Source organism: Protopterus annectens, chromosome 7.part0 (genome assembly GCF_019279795.1).
Source record: "Protopterus annectens isolate FY-2018-M chromosome 7.part0, PAN1.0, whole genome shotgun sequence".
NCBI lineage: Eukaryota > Metazoa > Chordata > Ceratodontiformes > Protopteridae > Protopterus > Protopterus annectens.
The window spans coordinates 1,210,306,473-1,210,320,200 of NC_056739.1; the positions used below are offsets into that span (position 1 = coordinate 1,210,306,473).

Here is a 13,728-nt window from a genome sequence, read left to right on the forward strand (position 1 = left end):
CCCTAAAAACTGTAGAGTCTTTAACTGTTGCCAGGCATCAGCCTATGCAGACACTCAGTCTCCATTTCTGTTCTTGCTTTGTCAGAGTGTACACGGCGTCCCTCAAAATCCTGAAGACCTCTCAAGCTTGCAGCAGCGCTCTGAAACATCTTCAGGCAACCAGGTTTCAGCAGTACAGTCTAAGACAACCAGTAGTACTGCTCCTTCCTCGAACAGTAAAAAGAATAGACCTAATGTACCAAAATCAGAAGCCAAGTCAAGGCCAAAGAATACTGGATGGACTTGTGCAGAATGTTCAGAATGGATTCCAGACCGGGAGACATATGTATCTCACATGAAAAACCATGGATGGGTAAGAAACTACAGAAGTCACTGCTGAAATGTTATATGAAGGAAATTAAAAAAAATATGGAAACATAACATAAGTCACTATGTAAATCTCTTGTGGGGGACATTTTCTTGTGAAAAGTAATAAAATAATATAGTATTTTTAGAACTTCATAGGCTTTCCTTGCCATTCACTTATTTTTTATTATCTATAGTTTGAAAGCTTCGATTTACATTCTAGTGAAAGTAGAGGGAAACAGTCTTTTCTGAACTAGTGTTTGCTAAAGGAACCTGTGTATGTGTGCGTGCATGTGCTTTTCTGCTGCTGACTAGAGGGCTGTTTGAATTTTTTGGTAATTTCCTGCCTCTATAAGTTAGTCGCATTTGCAGAACTCTGCAGTGGTGGTTTGCTGTGCCATGTATAGAAAAAGGCACTTAAGAATCCTAACCTATAAAACTAACCTCTTAAACCCCTTTAGTACCTGGTACTCTGCAGTTGCTTAACAGGCTCCTGGTTTATGCTCAAGAGGAGCATTGCTGTTTGTGTTCACACTTGAATTGTCCCTATACCTGGATAGCACACCAGTAAAACAGTTCTAAACCTCATTGGTGCCATTCCTCCTGTAGCCCATTGCAAATAAATATCTGGAACCATAGAGTTGCACTTTCCAACTCTCTGTAGCCAGCTTGGTGGAACTAGGCATCTTGAGACGATGTATAAATTGTCTCATGCTTATCGACGGCTACCTAACACACAAATTATGTGATAGTGTGTGAGAGATGTAGTTACAGAGTGACATTGGAGTCGAGGCTGTCTCATTAATCTACTATAAATACCAACGCTACACTACCTACAACGCACATTATAGAGCAAACACATAGACCCACATATACTGAGCCGCATTCTTTTAAGGGGTTTTGTGTGGTGCAGTGTCTGTTTCTTGTAATGTATGGAGAAACAGATGTAGTTGTGATGGTGATGCCAGTGTCGTACATCTTCGGTTAGCATTAAATACTAGCAGCTATGGAATGTTGAGGAAGAGAGATTTATTTTGCATTTATGGTCTCCAGTATATCACCTTAATGTAACACCTGTCTGATTTGCTGTTAGCATAAAGATCCCATAATACTTGTTGGAAGAGCATGGGAATTCCTCCTCTGGATTGATGAAATTTCACATAATCCACATAAATACCACTTCAAGTCTTTTCTGAAAATAGGCCATATAATAGGGCCATCCTGATCAACAAAATGTATTATATTGCTTGTGTAGTTTTATGGTCTTCCTGAACACAGTGTACCTTTATGTGTAGATTCAAGTTCATCTTGAATGGGCAGTATACCTTTCTTTTTTTGTAAAAGGCATTTTTCTTACTAGGTGGGTAACTCATTTCACACACTGACTGAAGGTATTTCTGCTTGTTTTTGTGCACTATGTAATCCAGGTGTTTCTGCATGCTTTATTGACCTATGCAGTCCTTTTTGGGGGTGGGGTATATTAGAAAGGATGGCTATTTTTTGCTCGACAGTCAGACTCTAAGTTTCAGTCTTTTCAGTCAGAGGCACAGAAGTTATAGATTATATTGTATTCTCAGCAGTATATAAAATAGTATAGTGGGATGCGATGACTGCTTTATGCTATGGTTTGTTACTTACACTGAAGTGTTAAATGAAAGTTTTACATTTCTTTTAGTCTATATTTCATGGGAGGTTTTTATTGCTTCATTTCTTACTTCATATCCTTGGATTTGCGTGCTTTATATTTGATCTCTAGATAATATTTTGTTTAAAGTTTTAAAAACTCATGTTTTTTAAGTCATAATCCAATATTGTGGTACACCACATCATTTATTGAGTGCCCCTGGAAGCGGGTTTAATTAACTTTTCTCAGAAAATGAGCATACATTAATTAAAAATATAGCCTGGTGTTTTAGGCAAGCACCTACTTCAAGTAAAACTCTGCCCTATAATTTTATGCATTCTGATGCAAACACAAGGTTTTTAAGACAGTATTTTTCATCTGTTATTTGCATTATGTTTAAGTTTGTAAATTGTCAGGGGATCTGATGCTGCCCTTCTCATTTCAGGTTGGTTAAGGATTTGATCCTCTGATCCAGCTTGGCCATGTTCTACAAACTTTGGATCCAGTGCTTGAGCTTCTCCCTGTACTGATGATGCCCTAATCCATCCCCAGTACCTTCTAAGTCATTTACCTCCATCTCACACAGACAAGGATCTTCTCTGTCAGCATTTAAGTGTTTAGTTAGACATATGTGTACTAGTTTATCCATATTTCCTCCTTATATTTTCATATATATATCTACGTTTTTCCTCCCTCTAGTTTCCGGTTCTCTCTTCGTCAGGTTTTCTTACTTTTAACAAAGTAAATTTTTGCAAGTACCGTTGTTGGTACTCCTATTCTATCCCTTTATTTCCTACCCTCTCTAATGGGGTATTTCGTATTAGTATTGTTGGTGATCCTTTTTACCTTTTATTTATAGTGTCATGGCTGAAAAACCTACAGGTTTCAAAAAAATGTACTTCCTGTGGGCACAGAATCCTGAACTCAGATGCCCTCAGGGAGTGTGTTTATTGTTTGAGCAGCACACTTGGGTACAAATTGTACTATTTGCGCAGGATTTAATTTCAGAGCTATTGCTGATAGACATAATAAGCTAGTCCTCAAGGGGTTGCTTCCACATTCATCTTCCTCTCAGGGGGTCAAACCCCCCAGTAGCTCTTCAAATCCTCCTACAGAGCACAGGAAGGATCACCGCAAAAGTCTCTGAAGTCTTCGTTGTCCTCGGAGCCACCACAAAAGATACGAAGGTCTTCGAACCCAATGTTGGCAGAGTTGAAGAAAAAAAAATGTTTGGATCCTAAGGCTTCATATCCAATAGAAATATCTAATACTCCTCCTGTGCAGCCCACAGATCCAAAATCTTCAGATCTGGTATCAGGTGTTTCTCAGGTGCTGAGAACTCGTTCAGCTGGTTTCATCATAGATCTTTTATCTCCTTGGTTGCATTTCCCTCTTATGCAAATGCCAAGAAAGCACTCTAGACCTCAGTCAATGACCTCATCTATTGTGCCCTCCAGGAGTCTCTCTCAAGCAGAAGTGGCTAGGATGATGAGGGAAGTTCCTTAGAGCTCAGATCCAGATGAGGGTTATTCTGGCTCCTTCTCCCATCGGATCCGTGAGCCTTCCTTCTTCCTCATATGGTATTGTAGCTCCTCCTCTGATTCATTCTTCAGAATCCAAGAGCCCCAAGAGTTCTGGTGTTGGAGCCAAAGAAGGTCATGTCTTTGACTTTGACTGTATCCCTGTCCATTTATGATGTTCTTCGTGTTTCACTGTTGCAGTCATTACATTTGGGTAATCTGCTGGCAGGTTGCCCTCAGTCGGCCTGATTAACAAAGTCTTGGGTCCTGCGTCAGATGCTGTAGCTTCTTCCATGACGTCAGGTCGTCGGGGGTATAAAACGTGCAGCTGACGCAATTACATCAGTCTCTCTTGCTGTGCGGTGCCCGAAGCAGAAGCAGTTCGCAAGTGCTGGTCAGCCGACTCCTGAAATTTTTGTTTTCGAGTTTCAGAACCAAAGTCTTCAACTTAAAGCTAAGTACCCCGTTGGGGAAACTTTTTCTTGCTCCTTACAGATGTCAGTAGAAGTTAATAATTGCATTACTTGTGGAAAGCAAATACTTCATAAAGAATTTAATTTGTACTGTATTGCTTGCCTAGGCCCTGACCTCGACGTACCTTGCTGTCGGTTTTGTGCTTTATTTAATCAGCGCACTATCCATCGTCGGTACATTTTTGCCTCTAAATATTTCAGTTCTCGGTTTAATTATCCAGAAATGACATCTGTTAGCCATCCGACCACCGGGATTCTGAAAAAACGCAAAGAAAGACAGAGACAGGCCGTCAAGGTCCAAAACTGCAGACGACGCTTCTCCTAAGTTAGTCGCCAGTACTCAGTGAGGCGCTTTCGCAGCCCCTGATATCCACTACTTCTGACTCGCAGGCCTCTACTGAGACCCATTCGGAGTCCGGTATGCCGTGAGATGCTTCAACTATGGAACCCGCGAATGTCTCTACCTTGAATGGGTCCCGAGCCGCTTTGCAGGCACCGGCTTTTGAGGGTGTATTCAGACCTACAGACTTGCATATTAAACAGACTCCACCTTCTATACTAAGGCCTAAATCTCGATCTATGTCTAAAAAAAACGATGCTCAGGCCACATGTTCAGGCCCCATGCCTAAAAAACAAATGATCAAAATGGATGAAGATCTTATTACTCTAATCAGGGGTAGTCAACCCCCCCCCCCCTTCTAAGAGACCTAGGGCTGAGCTTGATTATGAATCTTCAGATCAGGACTCTGTTTCTTCTGATTCTCCTAATGACCTGGATTTGTCCATACCTACTTACGAGGATTCCATTCCCTCTGCTTCCCCCCTGAGGACTTTTCTTTTGGGGAAACTTTGCATACCTTAAGGGAGCATTTCCACTGGGAAAGTCAGGAATTTTCTGATTCAAAAAAAGAGGCTTAGGGATTTCCTTATTCTACCTCAGCATAGGCCTTTGGCTATACCTCCTGTACTCGACATAGTTGATGTGTTTTCCAAATCCAGTATGGCCCCTGATTCCCTGCCTCCGGCTTCTAGTAAACCTGACAGATTTTACAGGGTTCCTGAGTCCCACAAGTTCCTTTTCAAAAATCCTGTTGCGGATGTCAGGGGCCCAAGGGCATTAAGGCTTCTACTGCTAAAAATACTACCCCTTCTGATAGAGACTCCAGGGCGCTGGATAGATGGGGTAAAAAGGCTTATCCTTCTACAACCTTGGCAATCAGGGCCTTAAACTGCCAATTTCATATGTTAAAATATCAACAGCATATTATTGGACTGCTTAAACAGAAGATGATGTTGATTTCTGACTGTGTGGAAAATAGATTTACAGGATTTATTGCATTCTGCTGAACAAGTTGGAAAACATACTTTGCAATGTGGTTTTGATTCTTTAGAGGCCTCTTGCAGGGCTGCTGTTACTGGGTCTGTGCTTAGAAGGTATGCTTGGCTTAAGGAGCAATCTCTGCCAGATCATGTTAAAGCGAAATTGTTGGAAGCTCCTTTAAATCAGGACCACCTGTTTGGCAATAAGGCCGAAGAAGTTCTAAAAGAGATGGAAGATAAAGCTAAATCTATGCAAATTGTAAAAGATTTCTTACAAGTGCAACCTCCAAGATTTAGTAGGCATTGGCCTACTAAGAATTGATCCTTTCCAGCTCCTTCCAGATCCTCTCAAGCCAAACCCAGACGCACCAAAAGCACCAGGTTTCAGTCCCAGGGGACTCTCAGAACTAAGCAGTGGGGGGCCTCCACTTCCAAATCTGGAAATAACACCCCCCTATGGTAAACAGTCTCGATGACTTTCCTTTAAAATTACCAAGCACTTACCTTTTAGCCACCCCTTTTGGGGGGGAGGGGATTGCTCTTCATGCAAAAAACTGGGAACTCGTAACCCAGGACAAATGGGTTTTAAATATAGTGTCCCAGGGATACAGATTTCATTTCCACACATTGCCAACACCAAACAGGTGGCCAGACCTGCCCCCAAATCAGTGGGCAGAGGCTCAAGAACAAGTACTTTCCCTCTTAAACATAGGGTCTATTCAACTGGTACCAGAAGAGGAAAAGGGACAAGGTTTCTATTCCAGGCTTTTCCTGGTACCCAGAAAAGACAAATCATGGCATCCAATTCTGGACCTGTCTACTCTAAACACCTTTCTGGACATTCCACAATTCAAGATGCTGACTCTTCACCAGTTACTTCCTATGCTAGGCAAAGATGCCTGGTTGGCAACTCTAGATTTAAAAGAAGCTTATCTGCATATCCCAATCAGGGAAACTTGCAGAAGGATAACTACGCTTCAAAGCAGGCTACTTGCATTATCAGTACTCTGCACTGCCCTTTGGTTTGTCTGCTGCGCCCAGGGTATTTACAAAGTGCCTGGCTCCAGTAATTGCATTTTGCAGGCAAAGAAATATTCAAATATATCCGTACCTAGACGATTGTCTAATTCAGGCAGAAAACCAGGCCAAACTTCTAAATCATCTGGTGTTTGTAAAAAGGGTTCTAACTTCTCTGGGGTACACCATAAACGAAAAGAAATAACAACTGGTACCCTCTCAACAGATTACATTCCTGGGTGCAAGCTTGAATACAACTGCCCAGATGGCTTGCCAGAAAAGCAAATTCCTTTGGTAACTTACAAGTGGCCACAAAAACCCTGCTTGTCTGCAAGACAAATACTGCAAGCCTTGGGGTTCATGGCCTCCTGCATTCTTCTAATTCCATATGCAAGACTGCATATGAGGAAACTTCAGTGGTACTTAAAAAGTCTATGGAGTCAACATTGTCACAGCCTGGAAACAATGATTCCTACCTATCATGCCTTGCCTTCGCCTGGAGTTCCTTTGGTGGGCAGAGGCCTGCCACCAAAACAAGGGACTGCCATTCACACTATCCCCTGCCTCCCAAACCCTAACTACAGATGCATCAGACTATGCAAAGGGGGCTCACCTGGCAGGGAAGTGTATTCAGGGCAAATGGAACCCAAATCAAATGCACCTACCTATCAATCAAAAAGAAATGTTAGCTGTGCAGAATGCTCAGACAGCCTTCAAGGACTACATTCTTCCAGGACAACTAATGGTAAAGACGGACAGCACCACGGTTATGTGGTACATAAACAAGCAGGGGGGTACACATTCCTACCACTTCCGCAGACTAGCCATGGCATTGTGGAACATGGCCTTGAGCTACCAAATGCACCTACAAGCTCAGTTCCTGCCAGGAAAATTGAATACACTGGCAGACGGACTAAGCAGAAATCTCATGGACCCACACGAGTGGAAACTGGAACCACGGATTTTCAACATGTGACAAGCAAATGGAGCCCAGACATAGATCTATTTGCCTCCCCCCAGAACTACCAGTTGGACAAATTTTGCACAAGGACTCCTCACAAAAAAGCCTGGAAAGTGGATGCTCTGTCCTTCTGCTGGAAAAACCTATCAGTCTATGCCTTTCCCCCTCTGCCTCTACTCTCCAAAGCTCTGCTAAAAGTAAAACAGGACAAATGATTTTGATTGCTCCAGACTGGCCACGCCAGCATTGGTACCCACTCCTGTGCAGTGTGTCACAAATATCTCCCTGGCACCTGCCTCAGACACCTTCCTTGCTGTCTCAGCAGGAGAACCAAATTCTGCACCCTCAGTTCCCAACATTGAACCTTGCAGCTTGGCTAATCACTTAAATTCACCCTTAGCATCCCTCAGCAAACCTGTAATGGATGTCATCTTGGAGGCGGGAAGACCTAGTACTAGAAAATCTTATGCTGACAAATGGAAAAGATTCTGTGCCTGGAACCAATCTTTAGGGATGAGCACAGCAGCGCCCAATTTACCTCAGATTTTGCAATACTTAACTGAGATGCTTCACAAGGGCCTGTCTTTTTCCTCTATTAAAATCTACGCTTCAGCTATTTCAGCTCACTATAACACAGAACCCACCCCTCTTTTCTCATCCCCTGCTCGAGCGGTATCTCAGAGGGGCAAAGAACTTGAGACCACCCAGGAGAGCTCCTACCCCTGCCTGGGATCTTAGCTTTGTTTTGGAGAAGCTAACTCTACCTCCTTCTGAGCCAGCTGCTACTGCAGACTTAAAATTTCATTCTTGGAAAATAGCCTTCCTTTTAGCAATCACTTCAGCTAGAAGGATATCTGAATTACAGGCCCTTATGGCAGTGGAGCCTTTCATCATCTTTCATGCGGACAGGGTATCTCTGAGGACAAATCCATCCTTCATGCCCAAGGTGGTTTCCAGTGTGGCTCTTAATCAGTCCATTCATTTGCCAACCTTCTTTCCCAATCCACAGAACATAGGGGAACGGATTCTGCATTCCTTGGAAGTGCACAGACAACTTAGATTCTACTTGGACAGAACTAAATTTCGAAAAAAATCTGAACAATTGCTAGTAGCATTTGCTGCTGGGGCAGAGGGGAAGGCTATTTCAAAACAAACCATTTCTAAATGGATAAGCCATTGCATTCATTTCTGCTATAAGCACCATGGAAAACCTATCCCCCAGGGGATCAGATCTCATTCCACCAGGGCTGCATCTACTTCTGCAGCCTTTCTCAGAGGCGTTCCTACCAGAGATATTCTAGAAGCTGCTACCTGGAGTTCTGTACATATTTTCACCAAGCATTATAATTTAATAATTTTCTCTAAATCCAGAGCTGGCTTTGCCACTGCTGTCTTGCAGGGCCTTATAGCTGGTCCTAATGCTGTATAAATTCCTCCTCCCAACCATAGCTTTGGGAATCTACCCAAATGTGATGACTGCAACAGTGAAACACGAAGAACATAATACAGTTGTGTACACTTACCATAAATATAGATGTTCGAGTGTATTCACTGTTGCAGTCCTGGTTACCCTCCTTCCAGCCCCCTGTTTTCTCTGGCTATACCTCTACTTTCTTTTACTATGCTTAAAAGCCATTTTGGTGTATTTGCTTTTGGTTGGAGGTATATTTTTGTATTTTTAATTTTATTTGATCCCCATCTGGGGCAAGAAAAACTGATGTAATGGCGTCGGCTGCATGTTTTATACCTCTGACGACCTGACGTCATGGAAGAAGCGACAGCAACCGATGCAGGATCCAAGACTTTGTTAATCAGGCCGACTGAGGGCAACCTGCCAGCAGATTACCCAAATGTAATGGCTGCAACAGTGAATACACTCGAACATCTACGTTTATGGTAAGTGTACACAACTGTACTTTCCTGCTCCCTTGGATCAGGATGAATCTCAGAACTGGGATCAGCCCAATGTTGTTGGAACCTTCCTCGCCCATCTGAGCTTCTGCATTAGATAGCTCAGGTCCGGATTCTGCTTCATGGCGTAGATCCAGTTAGAGTCATGGCTTGTCTGCTTCTGAGATCTCTGCTGTGTTGAGGCCTACCACGGCTTCTCCAGGTCCATCGGCCTTTGAGGTTGTGGAGAGGGTTTTCTCTCATTCAAGAAGCCTGGTCTCTCATGCTTCTTCGGATCATACACCCTTCCTCTGATCCTGCCCCCCATTTATCCCCTTTGGTTCCGAGCTCTGATCCCATCAGACCTATTGCAAAGGGACAGCCAGTACCAAGTAGTATCCAATTGGTTTCAGTAGATCAGCACCACAACACAGAAACAGCAAACCAGGATCCAAAAAACTACGTTTATTCTCTTATCACTCTAGCGCCTCGGCCACTGTAAGCCTTCAAGGAGTGGTTTTTTGGATCCTGGTTTGCTGTTTCTGTGTTGTGGTGCTGTGCTGCTTTGTTTATTCCAGTCGTTGCTGCTGCTGGTTTCAGTAGATACCTGTCCAGAAGATTCCACTCAAGAGGTTCACAGAAAGAGAACATGCACAAAGAGGCACATAGATTCCTCTATAGAATCCCTCACCAAAGATACTGGCTTCAACAAGGGGGAAGGGTCCCACAGATCATAACCTAATGCCAGTTCCTTTGGAGAGATTTTGGAAGTCCTCAAGGAAAAAGGTGGTTGGTCCTCAGATAACCCATCACCTGAGGAGTCTGTACTCTTGGAAGCTTTTTGTTCTGGCTCATCTATGTCTTGGGTGACTCTCTCAGCTGATGATCTTCTTGATCTAGTCTGTTGCTGGGAGTGGAAGGAGCTGGACTCTCTTGAATGTATCCCTCTTCAACCGGACAGAATTTTAGTCCCTCCAAAAGACAGACCACATTGGAGCAAAGGTGTTTCTGTCGATGCAGAGGTTGTGGCAGCAACCATCAAGGAGGAGCTTGCAGAACAGAGCTTCTCTGTCCACCTCCCCAACAGAGAGTCTAGGGCTTTGGAGAGGTTTGAAAAGTGTGTATTTACATCAGCAGCCTTTGCCTTGTGGTCACTGAACTATTTGGCACATTTTACTAGACTACAGAGGGATTTGACTAAGGAACTCTTGGAAGTCTTTCTCGGAGTCCATGTCTCTAAGGGATTATAAGACGACATCATCGCAGCTGGCCATTCTTATCTATATGGAATGCGTCCATGAGGTTAATTTTGCATGCTGCAGAAGGTACTTCACGGGCTGCCGGTTCAGGCATTGCCATAAGGAAACGTGCTTGGATGTGGCTATATGACTTTGCGGAGCCCTTCCAATCTTCTTTCATCAATACTCCCTCTGATGGGAACTTCCTTATTTAGCTCCCCTGTGAAAGAAACACTTTCCTGCAGTGAAGAAAGGAAGGAAAGGTCCTGTCTGCTGGAGGGATTCGCTTTTCCTACCCCTCAATGATGCTTTTCAAGGAATCAAAGAGAAGGTAAGAAAATGTGGTTCCAAAATCCCAGGGATTTTTCCAGAATTCACACAGAGGTAACTTCCTCAGAGGCAGAGGAGGGAGTTTGAATGGAAAATGTCTGCCTTGTGTAGGGGAGGTCTGCAAAATCAGGGTTTCTGAGATTCCCTTCTAGATGGACCTTTTCAGTACTCCTGAAGTGCTCCCTGCCTCTGGGGGCAGTTGGGTGATGTTTGTCCTTGCACCCAAATGCCTGGGCTACTATAACAAAAGATTATTGGGTGCTAAAAATAATATCCAGAGGTTACTTATACCATTTTTCTAAACTCCCCCCACAAAAGAAACAAGCTTTTCGATGTTCCACCCAGTCAGAGAGAAGCTGCAGCTCAAGAAATTCAGAAGCTGTTAGATGTCAACCAGGAGGTCCCAGCACACCAGAGAGGATTCTGAACTTACTTGAGGTTCTTTTTAGTGCCAAAAAAGACAAGGGACCGGAGACCAATTATGAATCTAAGCAGCCTGAACCAATATGTGAAGAAGTCAAAGTTCTGAATGGTCATCGTTCAGTCCATCCTACTTCTTTTTCACAAGGACAGTTGGACATGCTCAGTTGATCTTCGGGATGCATAACTTTCACACAAAAATATTTAGACAATCCAGAAGACACTTGTGCATTTTTCTGGGAGCCAGTCACTATCAATTTAGAGCCCTACGCTTTGAACTCACTACAGCCACCAGAGTATTTACCAAATGTATGGCAGTGGTAGCAGCTCACCTGAGCTTATAAGGATTCTGGGTGTTTCCATACTTAAGACAATTGGCTCCTCACTACTCTAACCAAGCATCTTGTAGAACAGTCCAGGGACTTTGCTCCAGATATGCCAGTCTTTAGGCATTACAGTCAACATGCCCAGATCAAAACTCCTACTGGCTGAGAGCTTGGAGTTCATTGGTGCGCCTCTAAATACTATAAGTTAGACTGCCTTTCTACCCCCACATCATTTGACCACACTCAAGTCCCAGGTTCAACAAGTCATTTCTCATCTTGTGTCTCCCACCAGGCTAGTTCTGCAAGCTCTGGGATCCATGGCAGCATCTGTAGTATTAGTCCCCTTAGCAAGTTAGACTGTAACTGTTAAGTGGTCTTCGACAACTACTTTCTTATCCAGTCAGACTCACTGAGGTATGCAGAGACCATCTTCAGTGGTAGTTCCATTTGAATGATACTCTCATCAGTCACCCCTTTGTTCCGTTTCCCCCCATAGCCACAGTAACCAAGGACGCCTCCCAATTGGGGTGGGGGGGGGCACTTTTTGGGAAGGATGGTCCAAGGCATGTCATCCCCCCAAGAGACCAATTTGCACATCAGTGCCATAGAAATGAGAGCAGTCCTCCTAACATTGCAGGCTTTTCAAGATGTTCTCCCTCTAGGGACCATCGCGATTCAAACCAACAATATCTCTGTAGTCTAGTATATCAACAAACAAGGCAGAACTCAGTCTTACCCCCTTTGTTGAGAGAAGCTATGAGAGTGTGGCAATGGGTGATGATCTCCAACTACTATCAAGTGGCAATGCACATCCCGGGGAAATTGAACATACTAGCAGACAAACTCGGCAGGTCCATTTTAATACCTCATGAGTGGTCTCACAACCAATCAGTGGCAGAGGAAATGTTCCATCACTGGGGTCAACCTTGCTGTGACCTCTCTGCCTCTCCCCACAACAACAATAAATGCAGCAGGTACTCTCCCCTGAACCACCCCTCCGGGGGAATAACTGAGAGATGCTCTAGTCCACGTTTGGCCCTCGAGTCTCCTTTACACTTATTTGTCATTATACCCAGTTCCAAAATTCTTACAAAAAGCCAGCTAGTTGAAGAGCTCGGCTGTCATTGCCCCCTTCTGGCCTTGCCAAGTGTGGTTCCCCTTCCTTTGGTCTCATCTTCTTTATCCTCATTGGATATTGGACCCCAGTCCGGATCTTCTGTCCCATCAGTCGGGGATAAAACATCCCAATATTCCAGCTCTCAGGTTAACTGCATGGTTTATCCAGTTCCATTGATAGCTAAACAGTCCAGGCTCTCTTCCCTGGTTCATAATATTCTTTTGTCATCACAGAAAGATTCCACTAAGGGGATTTACAAGAGCAAATGGAAAAGCCTTTCAGTTTGGGCCTTGAAAAATGATGATTCCTTTACTTCCCTTATTTCTTCTGTTTTAGAGTTTTTAGTTTCTCTTTTTAAAGAAGGTGCTAGTTTTTCCGCAGTCAAAGTACAGTTGGCAGCCAATATTATCCTGTCACTCAGTGGACAATGCTTATTACCTGGATGCTTACAAATTATGTAAGGCCTTCCTGAAGGGTACCTTCCTGCTCAGACCTCCAGTGAAAGATCCATCACCTCCTGGAGCTTTGACAGTAGTAGTACTGCAAGGCTTCACTTGGGGCAACATTTTGAACATTCAGCAAAAACTGACTTCATAGGCTCATAGCAACTCTCTTGTCTTGGAAAACCGCCTTTTTAGTTGCCATTACTTCTGCTAAAAGGATTTATGAACTCCAGGCTGTTTCATCAACAGCCCCATAAATTGTTTTTCATAAATATAGGGTTACCTTATAAACCAGTCCTTCTTTCCTACCAAAAGTGGCTTCCGAATCGAATATAAATGAAACCATTCACCTACCAGTCTTCTTTCCAAAATTTTCAAACAAAGCAGAATACATGCTACATCTTTTGGATGTGCATAGACAATAACATTTCTATTTACAGAGAATTAAAGCATTCAAAAAAACAGACCAGCTTTTTGTCTCCTTTTCACATAGTCAGCTGGTTTCTCCAGGTTCCAGAGTTGCATTGGCCAAATGGATAACTAATTATATTTCCTGGATTTATTCTCAGGAAGGCCTATCCCCAACAAAACCACCTAAACCCATTCAAATAAATCCATGGATGTCCTTCAAGGATGCATCTGCAGTCATCACATATGGGTTGTCCTGCCTCAGGCAGCCCTTCGGTCGGCCGGATTCCAAAGTC

The 13,728-nt window shown here is 43.5% G+C and overlaps 1 protein-coding gene across 1 annotated transcript in view; it reads left to right on the forward strand.

Moving 5' to 3' along the window:
* The window catches only part of ZNF592 (zinc finger protein 592), a 1,193,995-nt gene that overhangs the window by 663,902 nt on the left and 516,365 nt on the right, over positions 1-13,728 (forward strand). Inside the window, exon 5 of the mRNA XM_044077837.1 lies at positions 86-352. Within this exon, the coding sequence (XP_043933772.1) occupies positions 86-352 (267 nt within the window). The remainder of the gene's footprint in view (positions 1-85; positions 353-13,728) is intronic.